Source organism: Littorina saxatilis, linkage group LG16, assembly GCF_037325665.1.
Source record: "Littorina saxatilis isolate snail1 linkage group LG16, US_GU_Lsax_2.0, whole genome shotgun sequence".
Lineage (NCBI taxonomy): Eukaryota > Metazoa > Mollusca > Gastropoda > Littorinimorpha > Littorinidae > Littorina > Littorina saxatilis.
In genome coordinates, this window is record NC_090260.1 from 29,994,402 (window position 1) to 30,009,240 (window position 14,839).

The window sequence follows — 14,839 nt, forward strand, 5'->3', positions numbered from 1 at the left end:
CTCTCTCACTCACCTCTCTCTCTCTCACCTCTCTCTCTCTCTATCTCTCTCACTCACCTCTCTCTCTATCTTTATCTCACTCACCTCTCTCTCTCTCTCTCTCTCTCTCTCTCTCTCTCTCTCTCTCTCTCTCTCTTTTCTGCACTCTCTCGTCCTTACCTTCAACCTCCGTCTCGTACTATTCTTGTGCCTGATGCCTCGTTCCACATACTTGGAAGGAAGCATTGTCACTATGTAGAAATGATGATGTTTATTTCTTGTACGATGTATATTAGATTAAAAAAATTTAACAAATTAAAATTCAGTAGTGTGGGCATTGCAGCGTAACATCCGTGGTGTGGACTGTTTCTCCTGGGCAGCGGAGAGGTTTGATTACCCCGACCCCACCACCAACAACCCGGCCACCACCTGGACATGGTATTTCGCCTCGGTCAGTGCAAGGGAGAAGCTTTTGAACAATTCAATAATCAAAAACAATTACGACAGACCAGGACTTAACTCAGTTTTGACTTTGTTCTTCAAAAATCATAATGTTGAACTTAAAGCGTGATAAATTCATAGCTCACACTCCTCCAGTGGCGTTTTTGACTGATTTGTGAAACAAGTCGCTTTAATCAAACCAAAGAATATTTATCGTGAAATTAATTGACGGATTGAGTTCCGAACTTAAAGGCACACTCAGCTTCCCGTAAACCATCCGTTTCTGGTCACAGACACTGTCGGGCTTTTACACACAGTACAAACACCCTTTCGTTTAAACACTCACCGCTTGAGAACATCCGTAAAGAGCGAGCATTTTTCAAAGAATTTATTTTTGCGTGGCCAGACGATGATGATGATGATTGATAATGAATGATTGATGATTGATGGTTGATGATGATGATGACGATAACGACGACGACACGACGATACTACTACTACTACTACTACTACTACTACTACTACTACTACTACTACTACTACTACTACTACTATGACTTTTCTTTATTTGGTGTTTAACGTCGTTTTCAACCACGAAGGTTATATCGCGACGAGGGAAAGGGGAGAGATGGGATAGGGGAAAGGGGGGAGATGGGATAGAGCCACTTGTTAAGTGTTTCTTGTTCACAAAAGCACTAATCAAAAAATTGCTCCAGGGGCTTGACTACTACTACTACTACGTACTACTACTACTACTACTACTACTACTACTACTACGTACTACTACTACTACTACTACTACTACTACTACTACTATAGTAGTACTACTACTACTACTACTACTAATAATAATAATAATAATAATAATAAAACATTCTTTTATAGCGCTGTTCACCGCCAAATGACAGTCTCCTGGCGCTTTACATTGGACATTAAAATTCAACATTTTACATATCAAAAGTTTCCTCGTAGGAAATAACATACAAGCATTGATAACTTACATTTCCATAAACAACGACCATTTACATCAGATAATCTAGAAAATGATGATGACAATGATGATGATTATTTTGTTCTGTTTGACCTGACAGGAAGACTTTCTGCAGAGTATGGGATTCCGGGATAACCCTGTACTGCCCATCATGTTGGAAGTCTTCTCCGATAACGTAATTATCTGACTGTTGCCCTCTGTGTTTTTTCTTGAAGTGTGTACGTCATTCTTGTGTGTGTCTGCCTGAAGGCATTCGCTCGATCTTTTGTATTTCTTATTGATTTCTGCAACTCTTCAACCCTCTCTCTCTCTCTCTCTCTCTCTCTCTCTCTCTCTCTCTCTCTCTCTCTCTCTCTCTCTCTCTCGCTATCTCTCTCTCTCGCTCTCTCTCTCCCGCTCTCTCTCTCTCTCGCTCTCTCTTTATCTCTCTCGCTCTCTCTTTATCTCTCTCTCTCTCTCTCTCTCTCTCTCTCTCTCTCTCTCTCTCTCTCTCTCTCTCTCTCTCTTCTGTTTGTTGTTTGTGTGAGTTGTGTAGGTGTAGGCGATTTGAATCGATTTATAGCAGTATTCAGACAACGACTGTTTGATTGCTTCCAGCAAGACTGGCACAACAAGCATCATGAACTCGGAGCGATTTGAATTTTATTCGCTCTTTAAACAAGAAATTCGCGCTGAAGTGTATATAGACCATATTCAGCTCCGCTGTTTTCGAGATGCATACATACAATTTCGATTTGGTATTTCACCCATAAACACTCACAAATGCCGCTATCGAACTGACGTTGTACCGGGCCTTTTGATTTGCCCTGTATGCAGAGAGGACGTGGAAGACGAGAAACATGTATTGTTTGTATGCAAAGGATATTGTGATTATAGACTTGATGTCAAAATACTAAGAGAAAAAACCCAGAGTGAAGATGCGAACAGTATTTTACGTGTTATGTCTGTAGATAAAGGGGATTCAGTGGTGCATGTGGCCAGATTCTTATATCGTGTTTTTCAAAAAAGGAAAAGTTTTTTGGACTAGTTACCCAATGTGGAACAGGTGAACGAGACGGCGATGTGTTATACATAGTTTGTGCCGTGGAATGTTAGAGCAGGTTTGATTGTAAATAATGTATGCTGGTGTAGTACACTTGTGTTGTTGTACCTATTCAAATTGTTGATTTTTGCGCTGGAAATGTTTGTATGTTAGAAAGAGAGAGAGGGAGAGAGAGAGAGAGGGAGAGAGAGAGAGAGAGAGAGAGAGAGAGAGAGAGAGAGAGAGAGAGAGAGAGAGAGAGAGAGAGAGAGAGGAGAAAGAGAAAGAGAAAGAGAGAGAGAGAGAGTTTGTGCCGTGGAACGATAGAGAATGATTGAAAGCCGATAATGTATGTTAGCACTGTATGTTAATTCATGCGCTGGATATGTCTTTAGGTTTAAGAGTGAGTGAGAGAGAGTGAGAGCGTGCGTGCGTTCGTGTGAGTATATGTTAGAGAGAAAGAGATAAAACCGGTTGATTGTCCATAAATACAAACACACGGCATGTATTACTGACCCCCCCCCCCCCCCACACACACACACACACACACACACACACACCCCGTTGAAATAAACCTTGTGTGTTTAATCAATAAAATGTCCTACATCTCCCTCTCTCTCTCTCTCTCTCTCTCTCTCTCTCTCTCTCTCTTAATCATCATTTTATTAATCCATGAAACTCGTTATTATAACTAGTGTTTTCGTTAGTTTTAACCTGATTACAAATTCTGAGTTAATTAGTAATTATTTTGGCTGTTTAAAACGTATTATATAAATATATATATATATATAGATATAAAACATCAGAAATTGTGAAAGAAACATAGGGTCATTTTAAAACTTTTACCCTCGACCTTGAACTTGATTATGACCTTCACCCCGCTTTGACCTTGACCTTGCAGCAGGACAACCCGATCCACAGACAGATGAGTTTCTACGAGTACAACGCCGAGGAACCCAATATCCTGACGTACGACCTCAGCTCGTGTTATGGACCCACCCAGTCCAAAAACTTCGCCTTCCTTGTTCCAGGTAGGACTGACATGAACGTGTGTGTGTGTGTGGGAGGGAGCGGGGTGTGTGTGCGTGCGTGTGTGTTTGTGTGTGTGTGCGTGCGTGTGAGTGCGCGTGTGTGTGTGTGAGTGTGTGTGACTATGTGCGTGACTGTGTGAGTCAATGTGTGTGTGTGTGTGTGTGTGTGTGTGTGTGTGTGCGTGCGCGTGCCCGCGTGCGTGTGCTAGCCTGCGTGCGTGCGTGCGTGAGCTACAGACCTAGCCAGTGTAGAAACTTTGTTTTCCATATTCCAAGTAGGGGAAGGGCTCTAGTACGGACCACTTTTTGTTTCATGCTGATAACTAGCTTGTTTTCTTGCGAAGAAGTTTCATTTTGTGTTTGGTAGTCCTTCTCTCTTAGGTTAACCGTTTGGCCTAATTAGAGTGAAATAGCTTTGATAGATATTCAGCAAAAATTAGATACAGAAAAAAAACACAAATGTTCCATATTAAGAGCCTGGGCGCCTAATATGGACCACTGAAGCAGCCTTCTCGAATCACTGTAAAAAGCCCCCTATACTTCAAAATAACATGATACAACTTAGTGTGCAAGTCAGACTAATCAAAATATGCTTTAGATTTATCTGTTTCGGGTTGATGAGAGCATTATTTGAAGCACACCAGGAAACTAAAGAAGCTTATCCAAAACAGAGTGAAAATAAGTGAAATTATCAACTTCCACGAAAAGAAGACTATTTGTGATATTTTTTTTAAATCTCGAAGGCTAGTTATAGGTTATTTCCAGCAAGCTTCTGAATGAATTAATGAAAATAGCATTTAGCTTTTATTTTCTTCGATTTGTTGAAGGTGGTCCATATTAGGGTACTCACACATACTTTAAGATTTTGCCATTATTTTTTGTTTGCAGTAGAAACTCGGGGTCAACACTGCTAAAATATAACAAATACGGTCTTAGCTGTCATATGTAGCAATTTTTGTGTGATAAAAGCTTTGGCTGTGTACAGAAACGAGTCCGTTTTAGGCAGCAAATTTAGAGTGAACCTTGCCAACCGGTTTTGAGGTTTGTGTTTCTGCAACTAATTTGACATGTGAAAGTTATCCAGAGAGGGTGAATACAGCCAATGAAATTGTTTTGAGCGCTCTAGCGCCGTTAGTTTGTCAGAACAGGAGGTGGTCCATATTAGGAGCCGGTCCATATTAGGAGCCCTTCCCCTACATAACCTTGAACCATAGTAGAGGGTCTGGGTAGCCGAGTGGTAACGCACTTGCGCTCGGAAGCGAGAGGTTGCGAGTTCGACCCTGGGTCAGGGCGTTAGCAATTTTCTCCCCCCTTTCCTAACCTAGGTGGTGGGTTCAAGTGCTAGTCTTTCGGATGAGACGATAAACCGAGGTCCCTTCGTGTACACTACATTGGGGTATGCACGTTAAAGATCCCACGATTGACAAAAGGGTCTTTCCTGGCAAAATTGTATAGGCGTAGATAAAAATGTCCACCAAAATACCCGTGTGACCTGGAATAATAGGCCGTGAAAGGTGGATGCAGCGCCTAAAGGCAGTCGATCTACTGGCCGATGTGAATGCGTGATATATTGTGTAAAAAATTCCATCTCACACGGCATTAATAGGTAACATGCGCCTTGAGTCGCCTTGTGTGGTGAGATACGTGCGCGATATAAATCCTCGTAAATAAAATAAATAAATAAAATAGATCAGTCCCCTTCATCCTCCTCGTATCATCTCCCGATCGATCCCACTGTCTTTCACTTCCACCACTATGGTTCTTTCAACTCATCCCAACTCCGGTGTAACACGAAATCTTTACTCCACGAAAAATTTACTCCGGAGTAAATATTTCGTACGAATTTCTTACTCCGAGTACACTTTTCGTACCAGAAAAGAACTCCCCAAGGCACGAAAAAATTACTCCCTCCACGAAATTTTTACTCCCCGTTTGTTTTACTTCCAGTAAAAATCTCGTACGCAAAAATGGGATGCGGGCGAAGGGATAATGCCAATAAGTGATCTCGCGCACACGAATGTCGCGCTACCCTCCTTCCATCCCTTCCACCACCAAGGCTAACAGGGGACAATGGAGTAAAAATTTCGTACACCTGGCATGGGAAGTTAAATTGTTCGTGTTGGGGTGAAGTAATTTATTCGTTATTTATTCGTCAGGGGAGTAATATGTGTACGAAATGTTTACTCGGAACTCACCTGTCGTGGGGAGTCATTTTCTCGTGCAATGGGGGAGTGCTTTTTTCGTAAAGGGAGTAACTTTTTTTGTACGAAATGTTTACTCCGGATTAAAAATCTTGTGGGAGTAATTTTCTCGTGTTACACCGGCCTTATCAGTTTCAGGCATATTCACAACAATAGCAAATGTGTCCCTTCGTATGACGGCTTACTAGTGCCAAAACCTGGGTATGACGACTTACTAGTGCCAAAACCTGGGGTTACCCATTATCACGTGATAATTACTAATTAACGCTGTCAGTTACTGTTTTCACGTGTTAGTTACTCATTTTCACGGGAAAATTACTAATTTTTAGTTTTGGCACTAGCAATCCGTCAGGAAGTGAGCCAAAACTAAAAATTAGTAATTAACAGGTGAAAGTTAGTAATTATTCCGGGAAAATTAGTAATAGTAATAAACACCTGAAAATGGTAATTATCAAGGGGAAATTACTCATTTTCCCTTGATAATTACAATTATGAGGTTTTGGCACTAGTAAGCCGTCATACTTTCGCGCCTTGCTCATATCTCTGACGTTACAGTCCGATAGACTCGAGCTATAACTGTGGTGATTAGAGCAGAGGCCGTTAACGTTACCACTGGGTACTTACTCGGTGGACGCACTTCACGTCTACCATCTTGACTTAAACCTCTCCACTAACAAGCGTTTTTGACATTTGATTTAGACATGTCTTATTTCATATGTTTTTTTCACGTTGCACGCTGTACGAAAGGTACTCACTGTATATAATTACCCCCTTTCCAGGGGCTAATGGCCTATCAGGAAATAAACTATTGTCTTGTCTTGTCTACTAACAAGCGTGACATGACGGTTGCTTTGCAGGTCGTTTCCGTGACGTGGTTGCTGGTGACGTCAAAGTGTTTAAGTATTTCGTCTTGCTCAGCCTGGAGGCTGCCCTCAGCGTGTCTCCCCTCAGGATTTCGAAGCTCGACGTCAGTTTATTTATTTATATATATATATTTTAGATTTTTTTGTAGATATTTTTTTAATTATTTTTGTTTGTTTGTTGATCATGCATTCTTTTGCTGTTGCTTTTTTTAAAAATTATTTCTTCAACTTGAAGTTCAAGGCACGGTCTTTCCGTGAAAATAATTCTGTTTACTTTCTCTGATATGCCGATACATTGTAGCTTATATAAGGTAAGAATCTTAATCAAATGAGCCAGAGTGCCATCTTAGGCCCCCCAAAAAAGTTGTATGTTTCTGGTAACTACAAAAAATAGGGTAGGTAGGTAGGGTTTTTTTGTTTGTTTTGTTTTGTTGTTGTTGTTGTTGTTGTTGGTTTAGGGTAGAAAATAACTATACAGTGACGCAAAGAGACTGGACTTACTATACAAAGAGAAAGACAACACTTTACAAAAGAAATGAGACAAAAGGGATGCGGGGTTATCCCCCTTGTGTCGTCTGCCGTCTGTTACTTTTGTTTTGACGCTTTTTTTCTAGGGTCGGCGGGAAAAAACTAGGTAGGGTCGGGTGACCAGAAACATACAACGTTTTTTGGTTGGCCTTATGATCTGTGAAACAAAGAAAAGTAAGCGCTCCAAATGCTTCCGACATTTGCAGCAAGAGTAAGTAGCAAGTCTCCTTTTTGTTTGTTTGTTTGTTTGTTTAACGCCCAGTCGACCACGAAGGGCCGTATCAGGGCGGTGCTGCTTTGACATAATTATAACGTGCGCCACACACAAGACAGAAGTCGCAGCACAGGCTTCGTGTCTCACCCAGTCACATTATTCTGACACCGGACCAACCAGTCCTAGCACTAACCCCATAATGCCAGACGCCAGGCGGAGCAGCCACTAGATTGCCAATTTTAATGTCTTAGCTATGACCCGGCCGGGGTTCGAACCCACGACCTCCCGATCACGGGGCGGACGCCTTACCACTAGGCCAACCGTGCCGGTAGCAAGTCTCCTGGCACCTTGCAGAATAAGCATTGAAACGAACAAACATTCATCATAATGTCGCATGCATTTAGAAAGCTTAATAGTTATGAAGTCTTATAAATGTGCGGGTCTCAAAACATGGGGGATTCCACTGTATTCACTACCGAGATAATAAAGTGTCTACTTGACAGAAAATCTGAAAAAGGAAAGTCTTAAAAGGTGTGACAGTTCTAGAATTGGGGGTCTTTAAAGGGGGGGGGGGGGGGGGAGGAGGGGGGGGGGGGGGTCCAAGACCGAGACAACAAAGTGTCTACTTGTGTCTTTAAAATGGGGTTTTATTGTATTTTTATATTTAGTCAAGTTTTGACTAAATATTTTAACATCGAGGGGGAATCGAAACGAGGGTATGGTGTATGTGTGTGCGTGTGTGTGTGTGTGTGTGTGTGTGTAGAGCGATTCAGACTAAACTACTGGACCGATCTTTATGAAATTTGACATGAGAGTTCCTGGGTATGAAATCCCCGAACGTTTTTTTCATTTTTTTGATAAATGTCTTTGATGACGTCATATCCGGCTTTTCGTGAAAGTTGAGGCGGCACTGTCACGCCCTCATTTTTCAACCAAATTGGTTGAAATTTTGCTCAAGTAATCTTCGACGAAGCCCGGGATTCGGTATTGCATTTCAGCTTGGTGACTTAAAAATTAATTGATGACTTAGGTCATTAAAAATCTGAAAATTGTAAAAAAAAATAAAAAATTTATAAAACGATCCAAATTTACGTTTATCTTATTCTCCATCATTTGCTGATTCCAAAAACATATAAATATGTTATATTCGGATTAAAAACAAGCTCTGAAAATTAAATATATAAAAATTATTATCAAATTTTTTTTTTCGAAATCAATTTAAAAACACTTTCATCTTATTTCTTGTCGGTTCCTGATTCCAAAAATATATAGATATGATATGTTTGGATTAAAAACACGCTCAGAAAGTTAAAACGAAGAGAGGTACAGAAAAGCGTGCTATCCTTCTCAGCGCAACGAATATCCCGCTCTTCTCAGATCTTGTCAATTCCACGGGCACTGCCTTTGCCACGGGCGGTGGAGTGACGATGCTACGAGTATACGGTCTTGCTGCGTTGCGTTGCGTTCAGTTTCATTCTGTGAGTTCGACAGCTACTTGACTAAATATTGTATTTTCGCCTTACGCGACTTGTTTGTTTGTTTGTTTGCTTAAAGGTACTGAACTTGTCAAATCCAGGTGCACGGAGCCCCTGGGGCTTTTAGTCATACCTCAGGCAGCTATCCGTTAGAAGAACTACCAAGTTTCATTGACTTGCACCCAAAGAGTCAAGAACTGCGATTTTTTAACGAATTAATTTCGTACTCGGACCCGGCTGGTCTTGGCCTATTTTTGGATCTAAATTTAGATCAGGTAGATCACCACATCATGCACAAAAAGACACGTCACTAGCAAACTATGTCAGACGTCATCATGAGTTTTGGGCGGGGATGTAGCTCAGTCGGTAGCGCGCTGGATTTGTATTCAGTTGGCCGCTGTCAGCGTGAGTTCGTCCCCACGTTCGGCGAGAGATTTATTTCTCAGAGTCAACTTTGTGTGCAGACTCTCCTCGGTGTCCGAACACCCCCGTGTGTACACGCAAGCACAAGACCAAGTGCGCACGAAAAAGATCCTGTAATCCATGTCAGAGTTCGGTGGGTTATAGAAACACGAAAATACCCAGCATGCTTCCTCCGAAAACGGCGTATGGCTGCCTAAATGGCGGGGTAAAAAACGGTCATACACGTAAAATTCCACTCGTGCAAAAAACACGAGTGTACGTGGGAGTTTCAGCCCACGAACGCAGAAGAAGATCATGAGTTTGTGTAAAACAAAATGGAAGCCGGAATCACGGCAGTTGAATCGAACTCCGACCAAACACCACATAATAACTAGGTTAATTTATGCACTCGCGTGAACAAGAAACTGTCGAGCTTCACAGATGTCGTCGTTGGGTAGTTTTGGGTTTGTTTTACTACCATAGGAGAAATTTTGAACTGTAAATGCACTCAGGTGCAACAAAAACGCATAACGAAGGCTGTGAGCTGCACTGTGCCTTTAACGCCCAGCCGACCACGAAGGGCCATATCAGGGCGGTGCTGCTTTGACATATAACGTGCGCCACACACAAGACAGAAGTCGCAGCACAGGCTTCATGTCTCACCCAGTCACATTATTCTGACACCGGACCAAGCAGTCCTAGCACTAACCCCATAATGCCAGACGCCAGGCGGAGCAGCCACTAGATTGCCAATTTTAAAGTCTTAGGTATGACCCGGCCGGGGTTCGAACCCACGACCTCCCGATCACGGGGCGGACGCCTTACCACAAGGCCAACCGTGCCGGTTTTTATGTATTGACTACTGAGATAATAAAGTGTCTACTTGACAAATAGATCTGAAAAAGTAAGGTCTTGAAAGGAGGTAAGTCTTTTAAAAAAAATTGGGGGGGGGGGGAGTCTTAAAAGGGGGGTTTCACTGTATTCACTACATATATTCATAATAAAATGTCTTTCTGGCAGGCTCAAGAGGCCGGTGAGAACGTGCTGGTGACCTTTGACCTGCTGGACAAGGCCCCGCTGCCCGGTGACGTGGCCAACGCGCCCGACGAACCAACTCTGGCCGAGGCGTACCAGGTTCTCAGCGACTCGGTCAGCAAGGGAGAGCTTTCCATCCTTGTGTCCTCCCCAGGCTTTACCAACGTGAGTGTTGGGATAGACATCACGCCGTTGACGTTCTACGTCGGTTTTATGACTTTGATAATGGGTTGTCTTCCCTTGTGTCTTTGCCAGGCTTTAACAACGTGAGTGTTGGTGTTCTTCGTCGGGTTTTTTTTTTACTTCGACTATAACGGGTTGTCTTCCCTTGGTTGACTCTCAGGTCAAAGAGAGCACTTTCGACTGAAATCTCTGTCTCGTGTACTGGTACAAATAGCGACGAAAATAGTGTTGCAAGCTGGGTAACTACTGTCTTGGATAAAAACCGCAACAAAAATAGCTCTGAAATAGGCCGGGGTCCAGGGGCCGTCAAGGCCCTGGTGGGGTGCAGGGGCAATGCCTCGATGGACAGCAAATCCGAACAAGAAGGGCAAAGCCCATACGACTCACATGCTTGACCTTGACCTTTACATAGCAATGACATCATACACTAAGAACTGCTTTACACATTTTTCCTACCAAAATACATGTGACCTTGACCCAAGGTCAAGGTCATCCAAGGTCATGCAACACAAAGCTGTTAATTCAAGACATAGGAAGTACCATGGTGCTTTTTGGCTCTTTCTACCATGAGATATGGTCACTTTTAGTGGTTCACTACCTTATTTTGGTCACATTTCATAAGGGTCAAAGTGACCTTGACCTTGATCATATGTGACCAAATGTGTCTCATGATGAAAGCATAACATGTGCCCCACATAATTTTTAAGTTTGAAACAGTTATCTTCCATAGTTCAGGGTCAAGGTCACTTCAAAATATGTATACAATCCAACTTTGAAGAGCTCCTGTGACCTTGACCTTGAAGCAAGGTAAACCAAACTGGTATCAAAAGATGGGGCTTACTTTGCCCTATATATCATATATAGGTGAGGTATTCAATATCAAAAACTTCAGAGAAAATGGGAAAAATGTGAAAAATAGCTGTTTTTTAGACAACATTTATGGCCCCTGCGACCTTGACCTTGAAGCAAGGTCAAGATGCTATGTATGTTTTTTGGGGCCTTGTCATCATACACCATCTTGCCAAATTTGGTACTGATAGACTGAATAGTGTCCAAGAAATATCCAACGTTAAAGTTTTCCGGACGGCCGGCCGGACGTCCAGCCGGACGGCCGGACGGACGGACGGACGACTCGGGTGAGTACATAGACTCACTTTTGCTTCGCATGTGAGTCAAAAAAAGCAGTCTTGAAAGGGAGGAAGTCTTAAATAGAGGGGGGGGGGGGGTGGGTGTCAAAATTGACTTTGGAAATTTCTGGATTGTATTCGAGGCCTTTCCTGGCAGGAAATGTCAGTATTTCTGGATAGTTTACCAAAGTACACTGATCGGGACGTGTGGTGTACTAGGTCTATATATAAAGTGATTTTCCTCAGAGATTACCTTTTCTTTCTCACTAAACCAATCAATCAGGTTTCCTCTGAAATTCGCGGATCTGAAGAGAATCACCCAGCCTGGTGTTGAGATAGACTTCACACCATTGACGTTCTACGTCGGCTTTTTACTTTGATAACTGGTCGTCTTGCCTTCTTGACTCTCGAGTCAAAGAGGGCACTTAATTACGCCTGAACTCTCTGTCCCGTTGACAAAAGAGCGCAACAAAATGGGAAACGAACCCACGCGGCGAAACTATTTACCATGATTTGCAGCTGAACAAAATCACGGTGAGGCGAACATTGTAAAGTAACCTTGACCTAAGTTGATGTAGGTCATAACCTTGACCTGTTAACCTTGTTTCAACCACTGAACACAGCGAAGACGAGAGTTCTAGTCAAGTGAGTTTGAATAACCTTGACATTGGTTGGTGAAGGTCATAACCTTGACCTGTTAACCCTGTTTCAACCACTGAGTGAACACGGTGAAGACGAGAGTTCTAGTCAAGCGAGTTTTGAATGACCTTGACATGGGTTGATGATGGTCATGACCGTGAACTTATTTTCCTGCGTTACAGCTGAACAAGCTCACGGTGAAGCCAGCAGGACCGGAGTACTCGATACAATCCAGTTCCCGACAGCGACGTTCTGCCGCCCCCAACCCAGATTCATCCAGCTCCGGCTACACTGGAGGTAGGAATTGTGTGTGTGTCACGGTGTGTGTGTGTGTGTGTGTGTGTGTGTGTGTGTGTAGGGCGAAGCCGGTTTTTGTGTGAGTGTGTGTGTGTTGCCGGTGGTGGTGATGGTTGTGGTTGTGTGTGAGTGTGTTTGTATTCAGTTGTGTGTGCGTTCATGCGTGTGCCGTATACATACATGTGTGTGCGTGTGTGTGCATGCGTGCGTACGTGAGTGTGTCTATTTGTGATTACGTGTGTGTGTGTGTGTGTGTGTGAGGTGTGTGTGTCGCTGACAGTGTGTGTGTGTCAGTGAGAGACAGACAGACAGAAAGACAGAAAGACAGACAGACAGACAGACAGACAGACAGACAAAGTATGGGTGTGCGCGTGCTGCCACGTGGCGAACACGCCGCCCCAACAATCTGCCTTTGGACAAGGCGTACCAGGTTCTCGGTGATTCCGTCAGCAAAGGACACATGCTTTCATGCCTCTCTGAATGTGTGCGTGCAGGAGCGATGGGCGGTATGGCGGTGGGCATGCTGATTATGGGCGCTCTTGTGGGATTCGGAATAATGTACGTCGTCTACAGGATGAAAGGAGGATCCTTCGGAGGCGGCATCTCCATGCAACGCTTCGACAATGACAAGGATGAGGTGGCGTCACCCTCTGGCAATGACGCCTAGAGCTTTCAGCCCCCCCCCCCCCCCACACACACACACACCCCCCTTCACCCACCAGGCTTATGTCTGTCATATGATTGGCGAACTTTAAAATTCAAATGCCACCCAAAAAGAGTTTTATCAGATTATTAGAAAATGCTGTCTGAAGAGTGATTATTATACTGAGACTGCAGGGTCTTGCCCTCCCCCCCCCCCCCCCCCAAACCCCCATCCCCAGGCTTGGGAACTGTCATATGAACGTCAATCTTAGAGAGTCTGAAAATAAAAAGATTACATGCCCCAAAAAGAGTTTCATCAGATGATGAGAAAATGCTGTCTGAACTGAGAGTAAACCATAGTTTATAGACTAGTTTATCACTCAACTGTGCTTTCGTGGTGACACTTACTATGCCATTGTGTACAGGTCAACCGAGAAACTGTTTAAATAATTGTCCGCACTATGATTTACTTCAGTTTCGGATGTTTTTACTGAGCTTGCGCTGTTCCCATTCCCCCCGCGGGTTCAGTAGGGGGAAGAATTTACCCGATGCTCCCCAGCATGTCGTAAGAGACGACTAACGGATTCTGTTTCTCCTTTTACCCTTGTTAAGTGTTTCTTGTATAGAATATAGTCAATGTTTGTAAAGATTTTAGTCAAGCAGTATGTAAGAAATGTTAAGTCCTTTGTACTGGAAACTTGCATTCTCCCAGTAAGGTAATACATTGTACTACGTTGCAAGCCCCTGGAGCAATTTTTTTATTTGTGCTTTTGTGAACAAGAAACAATTAACAAGTGGCTCTATCCCATCTCACCCCTTTCCCCGTCGTGATATAACCTTGAACGGTTGAAAACGACGTTAAACACCAAATAAAGAAAAGAAAAAAAAGCTGTTCCCATGTCTCCCCTCCCCTACTTCCCCACACACTCACCCACACACACTCACACACGTATGCACACACAATTGTTCATTTACCTTATTAATTTTTTCCATTTTCCATTTTTTTTCTTGTGATGTACAACTTGATATGTCATGAAATATTTCGATGTATTCATTGTCATTAATAGCATTATTTCATGAAATCTTGTTTTGCGTTTGTCTGTCTCTGTTACTCCGTCTGTCTCAGCACCCATCTCTCTTTTCATCCCTCACTGTCTCTCTTTTTCTCTATCTCTCTCTGCCTGTCTCTCTTCAGTTTCACCAGAGACATACATTGAATCTATGTCTCTGGTTTCACCCATCTCTGTCTCTCCCTCCCTTACTCTCTTTCTGCCCACCTGCGTTATGTGCATTTTTTCTTTTGTTTTCCACATAGTAATGCAGGCTATTTCTCATTCATTTTGTTTATTGCAGAATGTGTGCACTGAATTATAAATACAACCTTGACCGATTTCAATTTTCATGTGTCTTTGTCTATCAGTATTTAAGTACAGTCAATTCATGTTTGTCTGATTTTGTTTGTTTGTTTGTTTTAGTGCCTACATTAGACAGAGTAAGGCACAGTTTTTGTTTTGTTTTTGCAACTCTTTTTTAATTGTGCATATTGTGAACATTTTCATTAAACAATATCTGACCGTGAAGCAGGCTTGTGGGCTTTTCTTTTTACATTTAGTCAAGTTTTGACTAAATGTTTTAACGTAGAGGGGGGAATCGAGACGAGGGTCGTGGCGTGTGTGTGTGTGTGTGTGTGTGTGTGTAGAGCGATTCAGACTAAACTACTGGACCGATCTTTATGAAATTTGACATGAGAGTTCCTGGGTATGAAATCCC

General features: G+C 42.8%; 1 protein-coding gene across 1 annotated transcript in view; it reads left to right on the top strand.

The window, feature by feature from the left end:
• LOC138951357 (uncharacterized) overlaps window positions 1-13,286 on the top strand; it is a 36,348-nt gene extending 23,062 nt beyond the window's left edge. The window contains exons 11-17 of the mRNA XM_070322974.1: window positions 323-430; window positions 1,512-1,586; window positions 3,334-3,463; window positions 6,522-6,631; window positions 10,167-10,346; window positions 12,313-12,427; window positions 12,922-13,286. Coding sequence (XP_070179075.1) covers window positions 323-430; window positions 1,512-1,586; window positions 3,334-3,463; window positions 6,522-6,631; window positions 10,167-10,346; window positions 12,313-12,427; window positions 12,922-13,094 — 891 coding nt within the window. The 3' untranslated portion in view covers window positions 13,095-13,286. The remainder of the gene's footprint in view (window positions 1-322; window positions 431-1,511; window positions 1,587-3,333; window positions 3,464-6,521; window positions 6,632-10,166; window positions 10,347-12,312; window positions 12,428-12,921) is intronic.
• The last annotated feature ends 1,553 nt before the right edge of the window (window positions 13,287-14,839 follow it).